This window comes from Syngnathus acus, chromosome 17 (genome assembly GCF_901709675.1).
Source record: "Syngnathus acus chromosome 17, fSynAcu1.2, whole genome shotgun sequence".
In the NCBI taxonomy this organism is placed as follows: domain Eukaryota; kingdom Metazoa; phylum Chordata; class Actinopteri; order Syngnathiformes; family Syngnathidae; genus Syngnathus; species Syngnathus acus.
Window position 1 is genome coordinate 3,795,843 of NC_051102.1, and position 14,196 is coordinate 3,810,038.

The following is a 14,196-nucleotide window of genomic DNA, read 5'->3' on the forward strand; positions in this document are numbered from 1 at the left end:
CTTTAAAAAGGAGGAGCCCTCAAAAATAGAGGCGTGTACCATAGATCATTTTTCTTTTTAGCAGGAATAAGAACATAATCATATCATTTTGAAGGTTCAAATTTCTTTTTTGGTCAGTCTTTGGTGTTCTTCACTTGGGCCAAGACTCAGACGTTCTAAAACTTAATGCTGTTAGTCCTTAACACATATTGTTCTCCTTGTTATGTCGACGTGTGAATTTATTTTCATTAGCTCTTAGAGACGTGATTGCCACCTCGAGGATCCAAGGACATGTTTTGTAATGAGATACTAAAGGCTCCCAGAATGTCACACCAAGAGTGTCTGGGGTCTCCTCTATCAAATGATTATTCAGTCTCCAGCAGAAATTAAAATGACAAAGACGTGACAACAACGTCACCAAAAAACGGGAAAAAAATCATTCCATACTGACATTTTCGTCTTATTAAAAAATATAGCTATCGCTGTGTATACTGCAAAAATAGATCATCTGTTTAACATGTTGGTAAAAGAGATTTTAAAAACTGATTTCATTTCATCAAAGTATGATGATTAGGCATACCGGTAATTTAACACACAAATCGATTCACTGAAATCTGCCATCATAGCCATTTGGGGAAACAGGCAGACCTTAGCGGGGATTCACTGAGCAGCTGCTTAGGATTATATGTGCTTTATTGTTGACCTTGAGGCCCTGGCAGATGGGATTTCATTAACTCTATTTTAAGATCAGGAGATTTGTGCTCCCCTTTACTTAAACTCGGGCGTCTCGACGTCCAAAACTGAAATGAGTTGTCTTTTTCCATTCAGATCTAATAACAACTAATAAGAACTGATCCAAGAGTTAGACGCTTCTGTACCAAAACCTAAAGCGTGTTGTTATTTTTTAGGTGTGAGGTGCAAAATGCACAATAACTACGTATGTACTTAAGTGTCTACATGCTGAAATATAAATTACATTCTGAGTTGCAGAATTTATTATATCAACAAGGACATGATGTCCTTTTTATTTTATTTTATTGTAATGCCTTGTAGCCAAATTCCTTCTGTAAAACACAAAGATTATTAGATTATATTGTGATTGGTCAAGGATAACTCGTGTCGGGCCGAAGCCTTGTTCTGTCTACCTCCAAAATAGTCACTTTTCAGGAGACCCTAAAAACACCATGATTATTTAACTGTTAAAGTTGCATGAACAAAGACAGCAAGCCATTTTCAACAATTTTGAGTGGTCAGTAATCTGTATGTATAACACCCACACAAATCGATTGACTAATATTTGAAAAAATATTAAATTGACCAAATTGTGTTTTTTAGGTTTTTGTTTTTTGTTGTTTTTTTGGGGAGATGGGGTGTTGTTGTTTTAGAAAGGGAGCGGCGATTTTGGAATTTTGCAGGTAGTCAACCCCATTTTTTATGGAATATTTTTGTCAATATTCAATTTCATGGCAGGTTGGAGCTTTGTCATCATTTAGTTAAAAAACATTTGGTTTGAAAATTATTATTTTCCAACCTATTTCAACCTATTGACATGTCCAATACTACATATGACTAAACAAATATATCAACAGTAAAACTCAAGTATGGCAAGAAAATGACAACTACAGTAGAGGGGTGGTGCAATGCTTGATAAGCTTTTATTAGACACTACAAGTAGTGAATTGTGAGGGAGTGTTGAGGGAATCTACATCACACTGCAAGCAAAAGGTTTTGCTGAAGACTCCAAACTTCACTCCTCCTCAAAGCCTTTCTGTTGCAGCCGGGGCAAGTTGGAGATTGGGGGAACAAAAAAAACAGCTATGAAGTCTTTCGGATTAGTATTGCTTTAGTTTAGTACCACGAAGCAATATACAGTATTGAACAATCGACTACAATCATATGAGGTGCTGAAGTAGCGTGTTTATAGTAATGACTCAATTTTAAAGCAGCATAGAAATTAAATGCAGCATGTGTAAAGGCCGGGCAGTGTATCAGCTGCAGGGTGCATCATGCATCAACCTTGGGGCCAGCATCACGGCTCTTGGCGCGTAGCTTGTTGACCTGAGACTCAGCAATGTCAGCACGCTCTTCAGCCTCGTCCAATTCATGCTGCAGCTTCCGGAACTTTCCCAGATGAACATTAGCCTGCTCCTCCTGTTTTAAATATAGGAAAATAGATGTTTACGGGCTGATGGTAGGGGGAACAAGTGCATGTTTTCCACCAAATGTATTCACACATACAGCCTCCTCAGTAGCTCTCTTGTAGGCTTTGACTTTCATCTGCAGCTTGTCTACCAAATCTTGGAGACGAGCAAGGTTTTTGCGGTCTTCCTCAGTCTGTCAAAATCAGAGCAAAGTTTAGATCATTTAGAAAGAGTGTGTCCCTGTGGTAAAGAGAAGTGCCTTAATCATCAAACCTGATAAGTGAGTTCCTTGATGCGTCGTTCATATTTCCGCACACCCTTCACAGCTTCACTGCTCCTCTTCTGTTCCATTTCCACCTCACTCTCTAGCTCTTTAACCTAATCAAGGACAACCATCTTTAAAAAATATATATATTTGACCATACGAAAGCAAGTTTGAACAATTTTGTGGGAATATTGTTGCTACGGAAAACAATATTTCCTAAACATTTTTGTGACATATTTGCAGGCCCTACTTTATTGTATAAATTATTGGCAGAATCGATGAAGATTGATTACAACGGTAGACGAGCAAGCAGTTGATTCAGTGCCACCAGTCTGTGGCATAAGTCCACAAACCAAGACAAGCTCTCTTTTTCTGATGTGCAACTACTGTATTAGGATTGGAGGCACTGTAAGTCATGAATGCTACCTTGTGGGGAACAGCAGTATTACAACTAATGGCTGCTCAGCTATAGTCAACATGTTTATTTATAAAAATCAATCTAAGACCATACTAATCCTGCCAGTTGCCTATCCTTGCAAATGAAATATAGATACACAATGAATGAACAAAGCAAACCTAAGTGACACAAATCAGAAATTGTCTTACACTCACCCGAGTCTCAAGCTTCTGTATTTGCTTTTTCCCTCCCTTCATTGCAATTTGTTCAGCTTCATCCAAACGGTGCTGCAGGTCTTTGATGGTTTGCTCCATGTTTTTCTTCATACGCTCCAGGTGAGCACTGGTGTCCTGCTCTTTCTTCAGCTCTTCTGCCATCATGGCCGCATCGGTGATGGCCTTCTTGGCCTTCTCCTCAGCATTCCTGCACTCCTGGAGGGCATCTTCTACTTCTGTCTGAAGCTGGGAGGTATCTGCTTCCAGTTTCTTCTTTTGGTTTATCAGAGAAGTATTCTAAATCAACAAAAAGGGATTATGTAGTAGCAAACAGAAAGATGGTAGATTGGTAGATGTCATGTGTTTCTCTCACTTGTGAATGCAGCAGCTGCACCCTTTCACTAACATCCAGCAACTCTTGCTCAGCAAGTTTGCGACTTCTCTCAGTTTGTTCGAGAGCAGCCCTCAGTTCTTCCAGCTCAGTTTGAATGAGATTGTTACGCCTCTCCACAATAGCAATGTTCTCTTTAAGATCATCATTGGCACGGACAGAGTCATCCAGCTGAAGTTGGCAATCCTTCATATGATAACATCCACCATATTAATTTTAGCAACCAGTCTGTAATTTCTTGTAAACCATGTCCATGAGGTATTTTTACTAGTTTACCTTCAGATGTGCATGAACAGATTTGAGTTGTTTCTGAGCCTCAGCTGCCTGCCTGTTGGCTTGACTGAGTTGAATCTCCATTTCATTGAGGTCTCCCTCCATCTTCTTCTTCAAACGAAGGGCTTCGTTCCTGCTTCGACACTCTGCTTCTAGAGAACTCTGCAGGGTGTCGATGGTCCTCTGCAGGTTCCTCTTGCACTGTTCCATCTCCTCTTCTTTCTCAGATATTTTGCGCTCCATCTCTGCCTTGATCTGGTTGAACTCGAGTTGGACTCGCAAAATCTTGCCCTCCTCATGCTCCAAGGAGGCCTATGATGGATGCCAATTTTTTTTAATCATTTGTACAGTTGGGAATGGTTGTAAAAAAAACACACAAAGAAACCAAAGTTTAAATGAGCTTGTACCTCGGCTTCCTCAAGACCAGACTGAATTTCACCCTTTTCCTGCTCCAGCTGTTTACGAGCTTTCTCCAACTCATGAAGAGCCTTCCCTCCTTCACTAAGTTGCTCAGTGAGGTCAGAAATCTCCTCTATTAAAAGGGATTTGTTAACAATTAATTGGTTATTTAAAAACTAATTTATATATCATCTGCGTAGGGAAGCTTCCCTTATCTTACCCTGTAAATTCTTGTTCTCTCTCTTGACAGTTTCGAGTTGATCAATGGACTCTTCATAGGAATTCTTTAATTTAAAGAGCTCAGTGCTCAAACTACGGGCATCTTTTTGGGCACCCTCCAGCTCACACTGAGATTCCTCATACTTCTGTTTCCACTCAGACAGAACCTGAGAATTAAGATGTAAAGCAAAGATTGTAATCTATTCATGTTGCAAGAAAAATATTTGAACTTTTGGAATTCCATGGATTTCTGGATAAATGGGTTAGAGAATGTGATTTGATCTTCACAATTTAAACGAGCTGTTTGTTTATTTTTGTGACTTAGAGCATATTTTGTGACCTTATAGAGAAGTAGAAATTCTATGGAATTCTAAAGGGTTCACATACTTTTCCTTGGTACGGTTTATAGGTCCTAAAAAGATAGTGGGATGATGTAAAAATTATATATGTACTGACCTTGTCAAAGTTTCTCTGCTTCTTGTCCAGAGCAGCAGCAGCTGCGTTTGACCTCTCAACATCCACCATGAGATCTTCAATTTCATTCTGCAGTCTGTGTTTGGTCTTTTCCAGAGAGGAACATTTAGCATTGACTGCTTCCACAGCTTCCTCTGCATCCTGCAGACGCTGAGCTAGCTTCTTCCTGCATTTTGAGCCAAGGTCCTTAGTCTACTGTGACACTCTCTGTGTTACTGTTGAATATACAGTTGTGTTTTTAACTCACTTAGCCTCCTCCAGTTCTTCAGTCCTCTGGATGGCATCAGTTTCATACTTGGTCCTCCATTGAGCCACCTCAGCATTGCTTTTGGACATGCCACGCTGCAATTCAGCCTTAGCCTCTTGTTCTTCCTCATACTGCTCTCTGAGCAGGTCGCAGTCGTGGCGAGAAGACTGCACAGCATGGGCTAATGCGTTCTTGGCCTAAAATGAATCGACTGTTTCAAAGTGGTTCTTTGCAGACACACAGTGACATCATTTAAGTGTTCTGCAGTATTTTCATACCTTTATTTCTTCCTCCAATTGTCGTTTCAGATCATCCAGTTGCTGGTTATAGGAATTCTTCCCTCTTGTCAGCTGAGAAATGAGAGATTCTTTCTCCTCTAGCTGTCTGCAATACTCATCTAGAAAGGTATTGTGCATTTCTTGATTCTGGATTCCAAAATTTTCATATCTATATCTCTAATATTTCTCTCTGTGTGGTTCTACTGACCGTTCTCAGCTTGGAGCTTTGCTTTGTGTGTGCTAAAGTCATTCAGGGATCTTTGATGTTCTTCACATTTATTCCTGTATTCATTCATTTGATCCTCCAAAGTTCGGTTAGTCTTCTCCAAATAAACCTACGAGAAGAAAATTCTACAGGTCACGATCGTTTGTCACTGTTCATTTTGTGAACAAAAAAAAAAAAACAGGTGACAAAAATGCTCTTACCTAACCTTCAGATTCAGGTTAACAGTCTGCTGACAAAATTCTTATCCATGTTTATGTTGAATGTTGCAACTCTGTTAATGTTGCTTCTGGTAATGTCAAAACATGACTTACCTTAGACTTTACAATGTGTTCCATATTGGAGACGACATCATCCAATTCCAGTCTGAGTTCGCTCTTCTCCTTCTCCAGTTTCTGCTTGACTCTCTGCAGGTTGTCAATCTGCTCCCCCAAGTCGGCCACACTGTCAGCTTGTTTCTTTCTCAGAGTGGCCGCAGTGGCTTCATGCTGCAGCGTGGCCTCTTCCAGATCTCGGCGAAGCTTCTGGAATTCAGCCTCTCTCTTCTTGTTCATCTCAATCTGGGCAGATGTTGCTCCACCGGCCTCCTCCAGCCTCTCACTGATTTCCTCCAGCTCTCTGGCCAAGTCTGCCCTCTGCTTTTCCACCTTTGCTCGAGCAGCTCGCTCTGCCTCGAGCTCTTCCTCCAGTTCCTCGACACGTGCCTGTTGGTTTTAACAGTGAAATATTAAATAATAATTCTCAATACCTTTCATGACTAGTTGCGCAATTTTTACCTGAAGCTCTTTCAACTTTTTCTGTAGCTGCATTATTATGGATTGCTCATCTTCAATTTTCCCAGTCAGCTGACTAATTTCAAAGTCTTTCCTGAAATACACATAAAGAAGGATTATTAAGGCTTCTTAATCAGTATATTGGTCAGGCAATGGTTCAATGGATTTCTACTTTTTCAAACGTTCATCAAGCTGCTGTTTCTCATTTTCTAGGTCCATAAGAGTTTCTTGGGTCAACTTTAAATCTCCCTCAAGCTTCCTCTTTGTTCTCTCAAGGTCCATTCGAACCTTCTTTTCTTGTTCCAGAGACCCTTCGAGCTTAAAGAAATCACGAAAAAAACAGATGTTGATATCTGGCAGTACGTATATTAGTAATTATTAAAAATTAATCATTTGAAATACATACATCATCCACTTGCTGCTCCAGTTTTGACTTGGCTTTGGTCAGTGTGTTGACTTTATCTTCTTCACTCTGAAGGTCATCCAACGTTTGCTGATGAGCTTCTTGTAAGGCTTTCTTCTCCTTGGTCAGCTTCGCAATGATTTCCTCCAAAGCTGCCATTTCTTCAGTCAGGTTCTTCACCTATTCATAGAAATATATCTTTAGCTGATACATGATCATCTTCAGGACATGGACTATCTGGATTGTACCTTGTTTTCAGTGGCATGTTTCTCCTTCTCCACTTTAGCAAGGGTTAATTCTAGGTCATCAATGTCCTTTTTCAGCTCGGAACATTCATCCTCCAGCTTCCTCTTCTTTGCTGTTAATTCAGCATTCATCTCCTCCTCATCTTCCAGTCGTTCGGTTAACTCTTTGGCTTTTGCTTCCATCTGGATTTTGTTTTTAATCAGACCCTCACACCTTTCCTCAGCATCACAAAGATTATCTTGTTCCTGCAAAATGATCATTGTTAATAAAAACAACCTTCATGTATGGTTAACATGTTACATATACTGTACTAACTGCTTGAACTTGAAGCTGCAGATCATTCTTCTCTTGGAGAAGGGAAACCATTTTCTCCTCTAATTCTTTTCTTCGTGCTTCAGACTTTGCATAAGCTTCTTTCAATTTCAGGAATTCTTCCTTCATGTTGGCCATTTCCTTTTCTGCTTCAGCAGATCTTAAAAGAGGTTTGATCTTGAAGAACAGCTTCATCCAAGGCCAATTCTTGACTCCCATGAATGAACGGATATTCCACTGGATCACTAGTAGAGCATCTCTGGATTTTTTAAGCACAAGTATCGGCTATGTTAATACCATATGAAATAAAACACTAATCTTTTCTATTATTATTCTAGTTTGTGCCAGTTTCAAAAGCAAATACCTGCGCTCCACCATCTTCTGGTACTCCATACGAGACAAAAGACCACGAGATCTTGCTTGAATGCCAGTGATGATTTTGGAGAGACGCTCATCTCTCATTTCCTCAAGTAGACCCAAGAGTCCGGCTTTAAAGAACACCTGTCAATGTCATAGCATACGTACATGAATTTCATTTCTATATAGGAATAATATTCAATGATCCGTAAGAAGCAGAAGAACCAAGAGTCGTACCTTAGTGTGACCAAACTTGTATTGATTGTGATCAATATCCAGTGACGCAAGGAGCTTTTCACCTCCCTTTCTGCTGTCAATGAACTGTCCCTCAGGAATGGCAGCAGGATTCAAAATGCGATACCTATGAAATCAAATTAGGTCCATTTGAGCCATTATTGTATAGAAATATATTGTATGTAATACCTCTGTTTGAAATCTCCATAGAGGATCCTGTTGGGGAAGCCCTTCCTGCAGATTCGGATGCCTTCCAGCACACCATTACAGCGCAGCTGGTGCATCACCAGAGGGTTCTCCATGGCTCCAGGAGTCTTGGTCTCATTGGGGATGATGCAACGTACAAAGTGGGGGTGAGTAGACCTCAGGTTGGTCATCAGCTTGTTCAGATTCTCCTAATAATGTGGAGGGATTCATCATGGGTTATGTAGCAACCAATACTTTTCATGTCAAATCATTGTTAAAGATTGAGGAAATCCGGAAAAATACCCTATGAAGGGCAGAAACAGTCTGGAAAGATGAACCCTTTCTCTTCTTCTCCTTCTTGCCTTCACCACCTTCAGCCATAGCTGTTCAGGGCAGATTAAGACATTATAATAATGTTTTTAATTTGATAAAATCACAAATGTAATTGCCGGTACCTGAATCTGATCCAGCATAATTAGCAAAGATTATCCCCAATAATTTGAGGTTAGATTTCTGGTAAAGCCCAACAACAGTCTCATTTAGAGGGTCCTTGTTCTTCACCAGCCAGTTGTTGATATTGTAATCAACAGTGCCAGCATAGTGCATCAGGGCAAAATGGGCCTCTGGTTTCCCTTTGACTATTCTGGGCTTCTGGAAATTGTTGGATTTCCCTAAGTGGTTGTCGTAGAGCTTAGCTTTAAAGGTTGCATCGCTGGCTTTGGGGAACATGCACTCCTCTTCAAGGATGGACATGATACCCATGGGCTGAGGAGAACATGACATTTTAGATTTCAATGTTATGTCTGATCAGTCATAGCCTCTCAGAAAAGTGTCTCTCACCTTTTCAATTAGGTCAATACAGGCCTGCAAGTCCATTCCAAAATCGATGAAAGTCCATTCAATGCCTTCTTTTTTGTATTCTTCTTGCTCCAGCACAAACATGTGATGGTTGAAAAACTGTTGCAGTTTTTCATTGGTGAAGTTGATACAAAGCTGCTCGAAGGTGTTGAACTGAAATAGAAAACGAATAATAATGTAACTGAATGTCATATTTGTACAAAACAATACAAGACAAAGCTCACATCAAAGATCTCAAATCCAGCAATATCCAGAACTCCAATGAAGTACTGGCGAGGTTGCTTGGTCTCCAAAGACTGGTTGATTCTGACTACCATCCACAGGAACATCCTCTCATAAACAGCCTTGGATAGCGCTCCAACAGCATAATACACCTTCAAGACAGCAACCGAGCACAACATTATGATAACTTGCACAATCTAATTATTAGATTAGATTCTAATAGAACCCAAAACTGCGGTATCAAGAAAACATCAATTAGATGTATATCTTTTTTCCTTCAATAGACAAAGAACAAGTTGAATTCCTAGATTTCTTACCTGGGCGACATTTTGTCCCTTAGTGACCCACTCATTTCCTACTTTAACTCTTGGATGACAAAGACCTTTGATGAGGTCAGCCGAGTTCAGGCCCATTAGATAAGCTGATTTGTCAGCATCTGAAGGCAAAACTCAAATTAAGTCAAACTTGTGTAAGATTGATCTGACTTGACAATGGTTCGCTCTGACCTTCAGTGCCATCAGCCTCTGCCTGTTCCTCACGCTGCTTCTGCTTAAACCTCATGTTACCATAGTGCATGATGGCACCTGTCAGCTTGTACACAGAGTTCTTTTCCTCTTGTGTGAAGCCCAACACGTCAAATGCATTCTGTCAAAGAGAATACAAGCATAACCATTTTAATGATAGATCATTTATAAGATGTTAGGTTGAGACATAAGTACCGTATTTTCCGTACTATAAGGCGCACCTAAAAACCTCCAATTTTCTCAAAAGCCGACAGTGCGCCTTATAATCCGGTGCGCCTTATATATGGACCAATATGGATTCGTGGATGAGGACTATCTTATTAAAGTAAGCTTTACGTGTTTATTTTGTGTGTTGTGTGATATTAACGTTTGAGCAACGTTGACTTATTGATATATTGTTAGTTTTCACTATTTCGAGTGTTACTATATTGTGATTGCATTAACGTTTGAGCAACGTTGAGTTATTTATTCTATGCGCCTTATAATCCGGTGTGCCTTATATATGAACAAAGTTTTAAAAAGGGGCCATTCATTGAAGGTGCGCCTTATAATCAGGTGCGCCTTATAGTGCGGAAAATACGGTAATAACATCCAAAATAAAATAAAAGCCTGACATCTGTTGCCATCAGTTCATCTGCATCGTCAATAGAGGCCACTTGTGTTTCCCCCTGAGAGATGAAGGCGTAATCATAAGGATTGTTTGTGATCAGCAGCATTTCTGAATGAGAAGGGGTGTGAGACAAGGGCACAAGAGTAAGACAGTTGTAAAGCAGAGTGCATGAAACACAACAAACAGAAATTGGCCTTATAGTGTTTCAGCCAAAACTGACCCAGAAGTTCTGGCTTTTTGTTGGACAGAATCTGGTAAAAGATGTGGTAATCACGCTCAGCCTTAAGTTGGAAGGTGACTCGAGATTTTTCCAGAAGGTCTAAAAGGATGGAAAGGGGATAATGATGCATTTGGTCAAATGGGCATTATTAAAGAGAGAATTATGTACAGTGTTTTTCTTACATGTTTCAATATCAGCAGAAGCCAATTTTCCTCTGGTATCAAAGTGAATTCGGATGAATTTACCCTGATTCATGGAGTTGGTATACATGTTGACATATTTAGTATTTAATAGAATTGCTATGTATTGTTACAATAAAAAAAAATACAAAAGCGAAGACTTACAAATCTGGAGGAGTTGTCATTCCTAATGGTTTTGGCATTTCCAAAAGCTTCCAGAGCAGGGTTAGCCTGGATGATTTGATCCTCCAGCGTCCCCTGTTGGAAAAGAGTATTAGGGTATGCTGATTGCATATAAAAAATTTACACACCCCCCCCCCCTCCGGTTCAACGTGAAGTTAATAAACCCTTTTATAATGTTGTTGCCCCATTTGCCATTTACATTTTAGAAGTCTAGGCCGTGGCATACACTAAAAATTACTTTTTTTTTTCAGGTGTTTTTTTTTTCCATTAACAGATAGGTAGCAATAATTATGTCCACATGTAATGAACAAAATTACCTTGCCTAACATGGCATTGTCTTATGTGATATTTTTTATATTAACATGTTAATATGTATCTATTTAATAAATTCTGGCTAGGAATCAAACATCTCAAACCTTTGACATAGCAAAATTTGTGTACCTTGTCTTTGACAGTGGAATCTTTTTTAACACTTCCAGCCGCAATACTTGCAAAATACTGGATGACTCGCTTTGTGTTGACAGTCTTTCCTGCACCGGATTCTCCACTGTAATTACAAAGTGTGCTGTCAGTATACCATACGTACATAGCTCTGAAACTCACCATTCATATTGTTGGGAACACATGCACTATCTTATGAGATGAAACACATGTTAATAATGCTCAGTTTTGGCTGACTAGTAATGTATTTTCAGGAAGTATTTATTCTACTGTACGTTTTATATTGAGTGATGTTCACAGGGTAAGAGAAGTAAAAAAAGTATTTATTTTTATATTTTTTGACCCTGTCATGTAGAAACAGTAACATTAGAAACAGTATTGAAGTTCTATACCAAATGAAATTATTGTACAGTACAACTATATTGTTACATGAATAGCTCTATCAGTGTCAGTCAAAACTGAGCATTTTAATTGCAGTTTTGGTACATCTTATGCATTGGGTCAAAATTACAGAAATAATGTTGAGGTCAACATGTTGATACTTATGAAGTAAATACTTACGTGATTAAAATTGACTGATTTTCACGATCTACAAAACAGGTTTTCAGAAGTTGTTAGTAATACTATTTGGCCAAAATATTGGCCAAAAGATTTGTAGACAGTTTGTACCTGCCAGCATGTACTGGTAGGCGTTGTCAGAGATGGAGAAAATGTGAGGAGGAGCTTCGCTCCTCTTCTTTCCCCTGTAGGCAACAACCACCTCTCGCTCGTAGACTGGCAGCCACTTGTAAGGGTTGACAGTCACACAGAACAACCCGGAGTAGGTCTAACGAAAAAACAACTTTTAAATTGCGTGACATTAAGAAATGACAGGAAAACGAATATGATTATCTTACATAGATCATCCATGCCGCATAACGCTCTTTGAGGTTAAACAGCACAGCGGGCTCGTGGAGGAAGGTCAACATGGCCATGTCTTCTATCTTGTCAAATTTTGGAGGATTCTGTTGCAGAATCTCGGAGCTTTTGACGGTCACCGTCTATGGAACACAGTATGATTGTATAACCGTAAAATGTGTACAATGTTTTTTATTTGATTGGGGTTTTTTTTTTTTTTATAAATCAAGCTTCTACTTTTAAGAGTAAAAATAGCATTTTTAGATTGGCTCAGATAATTTTCTAACTGCTGCTCACTAGTCTGGAGAATAGTTCTCGCTAACAAGAATACACTCATGAACTTTATCTTTCAAGTGTAACTTTAATTTGTCTTTATTTTTAGGCCACTGAAGAAGCATACTGGGAACCACACAGGTCAAACGTCCAAGCATGCTGGGTAATTAATGTCCGTGGAGTTTTAAATAATCACCTTCTCACCAAACCATATTTTGTCTCTTTCTTTTTTTTGTCAATGTTGGCAAAATTCAATTTGAGTAGCCATTAAGCTCACTAACCTTTCCATTTTCTGTCTGCACAGTGACATTGTCCCCGTCTCGACTTGTGACGGAAGCCTTTACAAACTCTTCCACCGCATCAGGGACGAAACATTCCTTTTTTATGTCGAAGGTGCGAGTGGAAGCCTCCATCCGCTCCTTGTCTGACTTCCGCAAGTACGGGGCTGCTGCCCCGTACACAGACATCTCTGCATCCCCCATAGCTTCACTTCAAATGAAGAGAATACGGACATCACAGATGGCAAATATTTCCCCTTCACACACAATTTAATGTTTTATGTTAATTACAAATATAAAAATATCAAACAACAATCATTTTTATTATTTGTTATCATTTTGAGATTTCATTATTTGTAATTAGAATTAATAATGGAGTCAAACCATTTAGATTCAGTGTATAATTTACCAATGCGTCCAACTCAGAGAAAGTCAGAAGTCTTGAGAATAAAAACAAAGGACTTCAGCTACAAAGAAAGCAAAGAGAATAGTTAGTTTTTTGTGTATATTTCTAAATTCCTTGTTTGTTTCACTTATATTTAAGCTCATGTTCTAAGAAAAGCTCCATTATATCTGAGCTTATTTTCTGATCATTAGCAATAGTGTTGTATGGTAAAAAATGGTAAAAATTGAGCAAACTTACAAGATCCAGGTGAGGAGGACACAGCTGTGCAACCTGCAGGGATCAAATTTATAAACCCTGATAACCCTGCCTTAATAGGCCACCACCCTAACTTACACACATACACACACACACACACACACACACACACACACACACACACACACACACACACACACACACACACACACACACACACACACACACACACACACAAACAGCTCTCCATCACTTGTGACATGACTCTACAGCTTTCATCATGTTTGGCTGACCCCTCACGCTCAAATAATGTGACTTTTTGGGAACGGCGCCAGGAACTTTCTCCAGCATAACTCATCTATGAGTCATCCAAAGCACACGCTCTCTCTCCCCCCACTATCTTTGTTTTGACCACGTTTGTCAATCAACTCTTCAGGGAAATCATTTTTTCCAAGTGAGGCTAAAACAGAATGGAAATTTCTATGATGATGCCTGTGAGAACGGACACACACTGTGCGTGCATAAATAGTGTACCCTCCATTGAGTAAATTATCTTCCAAACACTACCAACACAATTACCAATACACACACAATAAACACAATAAATAATTTCACTCCCACGTCTCTCACTTGCTGCTTGTTTGTGGATGCTTCGGCTTGAATTAAGGCCACTGAAGAACATTGCATTGCTTTTTTTTATTTTTTTTATTGAGTTTTTTGTATGAAATAAAATTTGCTGAAATTACATTACATCTATTTTTTGGGGAAAATGTCATTGTCACCATAAGAAGCAGAAAAGTGATGGCAATTATGAAAACATCAAAATGTTGTGGCCCAAATAGATTTTTTTTTTCTCTCACATGCCGCCAAATCCCTGACGGCGTCTCTATTCTCATCA

At 39.3% G+C, this 14,196-nt stretch overlaps 1 protein-coding gene across 1 annotated transcript; it reads right to left on the reverse strand.

Annotated features, from left to right (window-relative positions):
* Positions 1 to 1,606: 1,606 nt before the first annotated feature.
* On the reverse strand, positions 1,607 to 13,371 carry LOC119137006 (myosin-7-like). Its single transcript, XM_037275951.1, has 39 exons — positions 13,341 to 13,371; positions 13,107 to 13,164; positions 12,701 to 12,908; positions 12,146 to 12,289; positions 11,919 to 12,075; positions 11,811 to 11,838; positions 11,250 to 11,355; positions 10,791 to 10,883; positions 10,629 to 10,692; positions 10,447 to 10,545; positions 10,231 to 10,334; positions 9,599 to 9,737; positions 9,410 to 9,528; positions 9,095 to 9,244; positions 8,853 to 9,023; positions 8,468 to 8,777; positions 8,316 to 8,395; positions 8,016 to 8,221; positions 7,830 to 7,953; positions 7,600 to 7,736; positions 7,239 to 7,494; positions 6,926 to 7,168; positions 6,681 to 6,857; positions 6,447 to 6,592; positions 6,278 to 6,368; positions 5,816 to 6,205; positions 5,487 to 5,613; positions 5,279 to 5,397; positions 5,001 to 5,197; positions 4,736 to 4,919; positions 4,281 to 4,446; positions 4,069 to 4,193; positions 3,665 to 3,973; positions 3,371 to 3,574; positions 2,998 to 3,294; positions 2,394 to 2,498; positions 2,218 to 2,313; positions 1,996 to 2,130; positions 1,607 to 1,747 (listed from the first exon to the last, which is right to left on the reverse strand). Exons 3-39 carry the CDS (start codon positions 12,899 to 12,901, stop codon positions 1,727 to 1,729), a joined length of 5,820 nt encoding a protein of 1,939 aa, XP_037131846.1. The 5' UTR covers positions 12,902 to 12,908; positions 13,107 to 13,164; positions 13,341 to 13,371; the 3' UTR covers positions 1,607 to 1,726.
* Between the last annotated feature and the right edge of the window lie 825 nt (positions 13,372 to 14,196).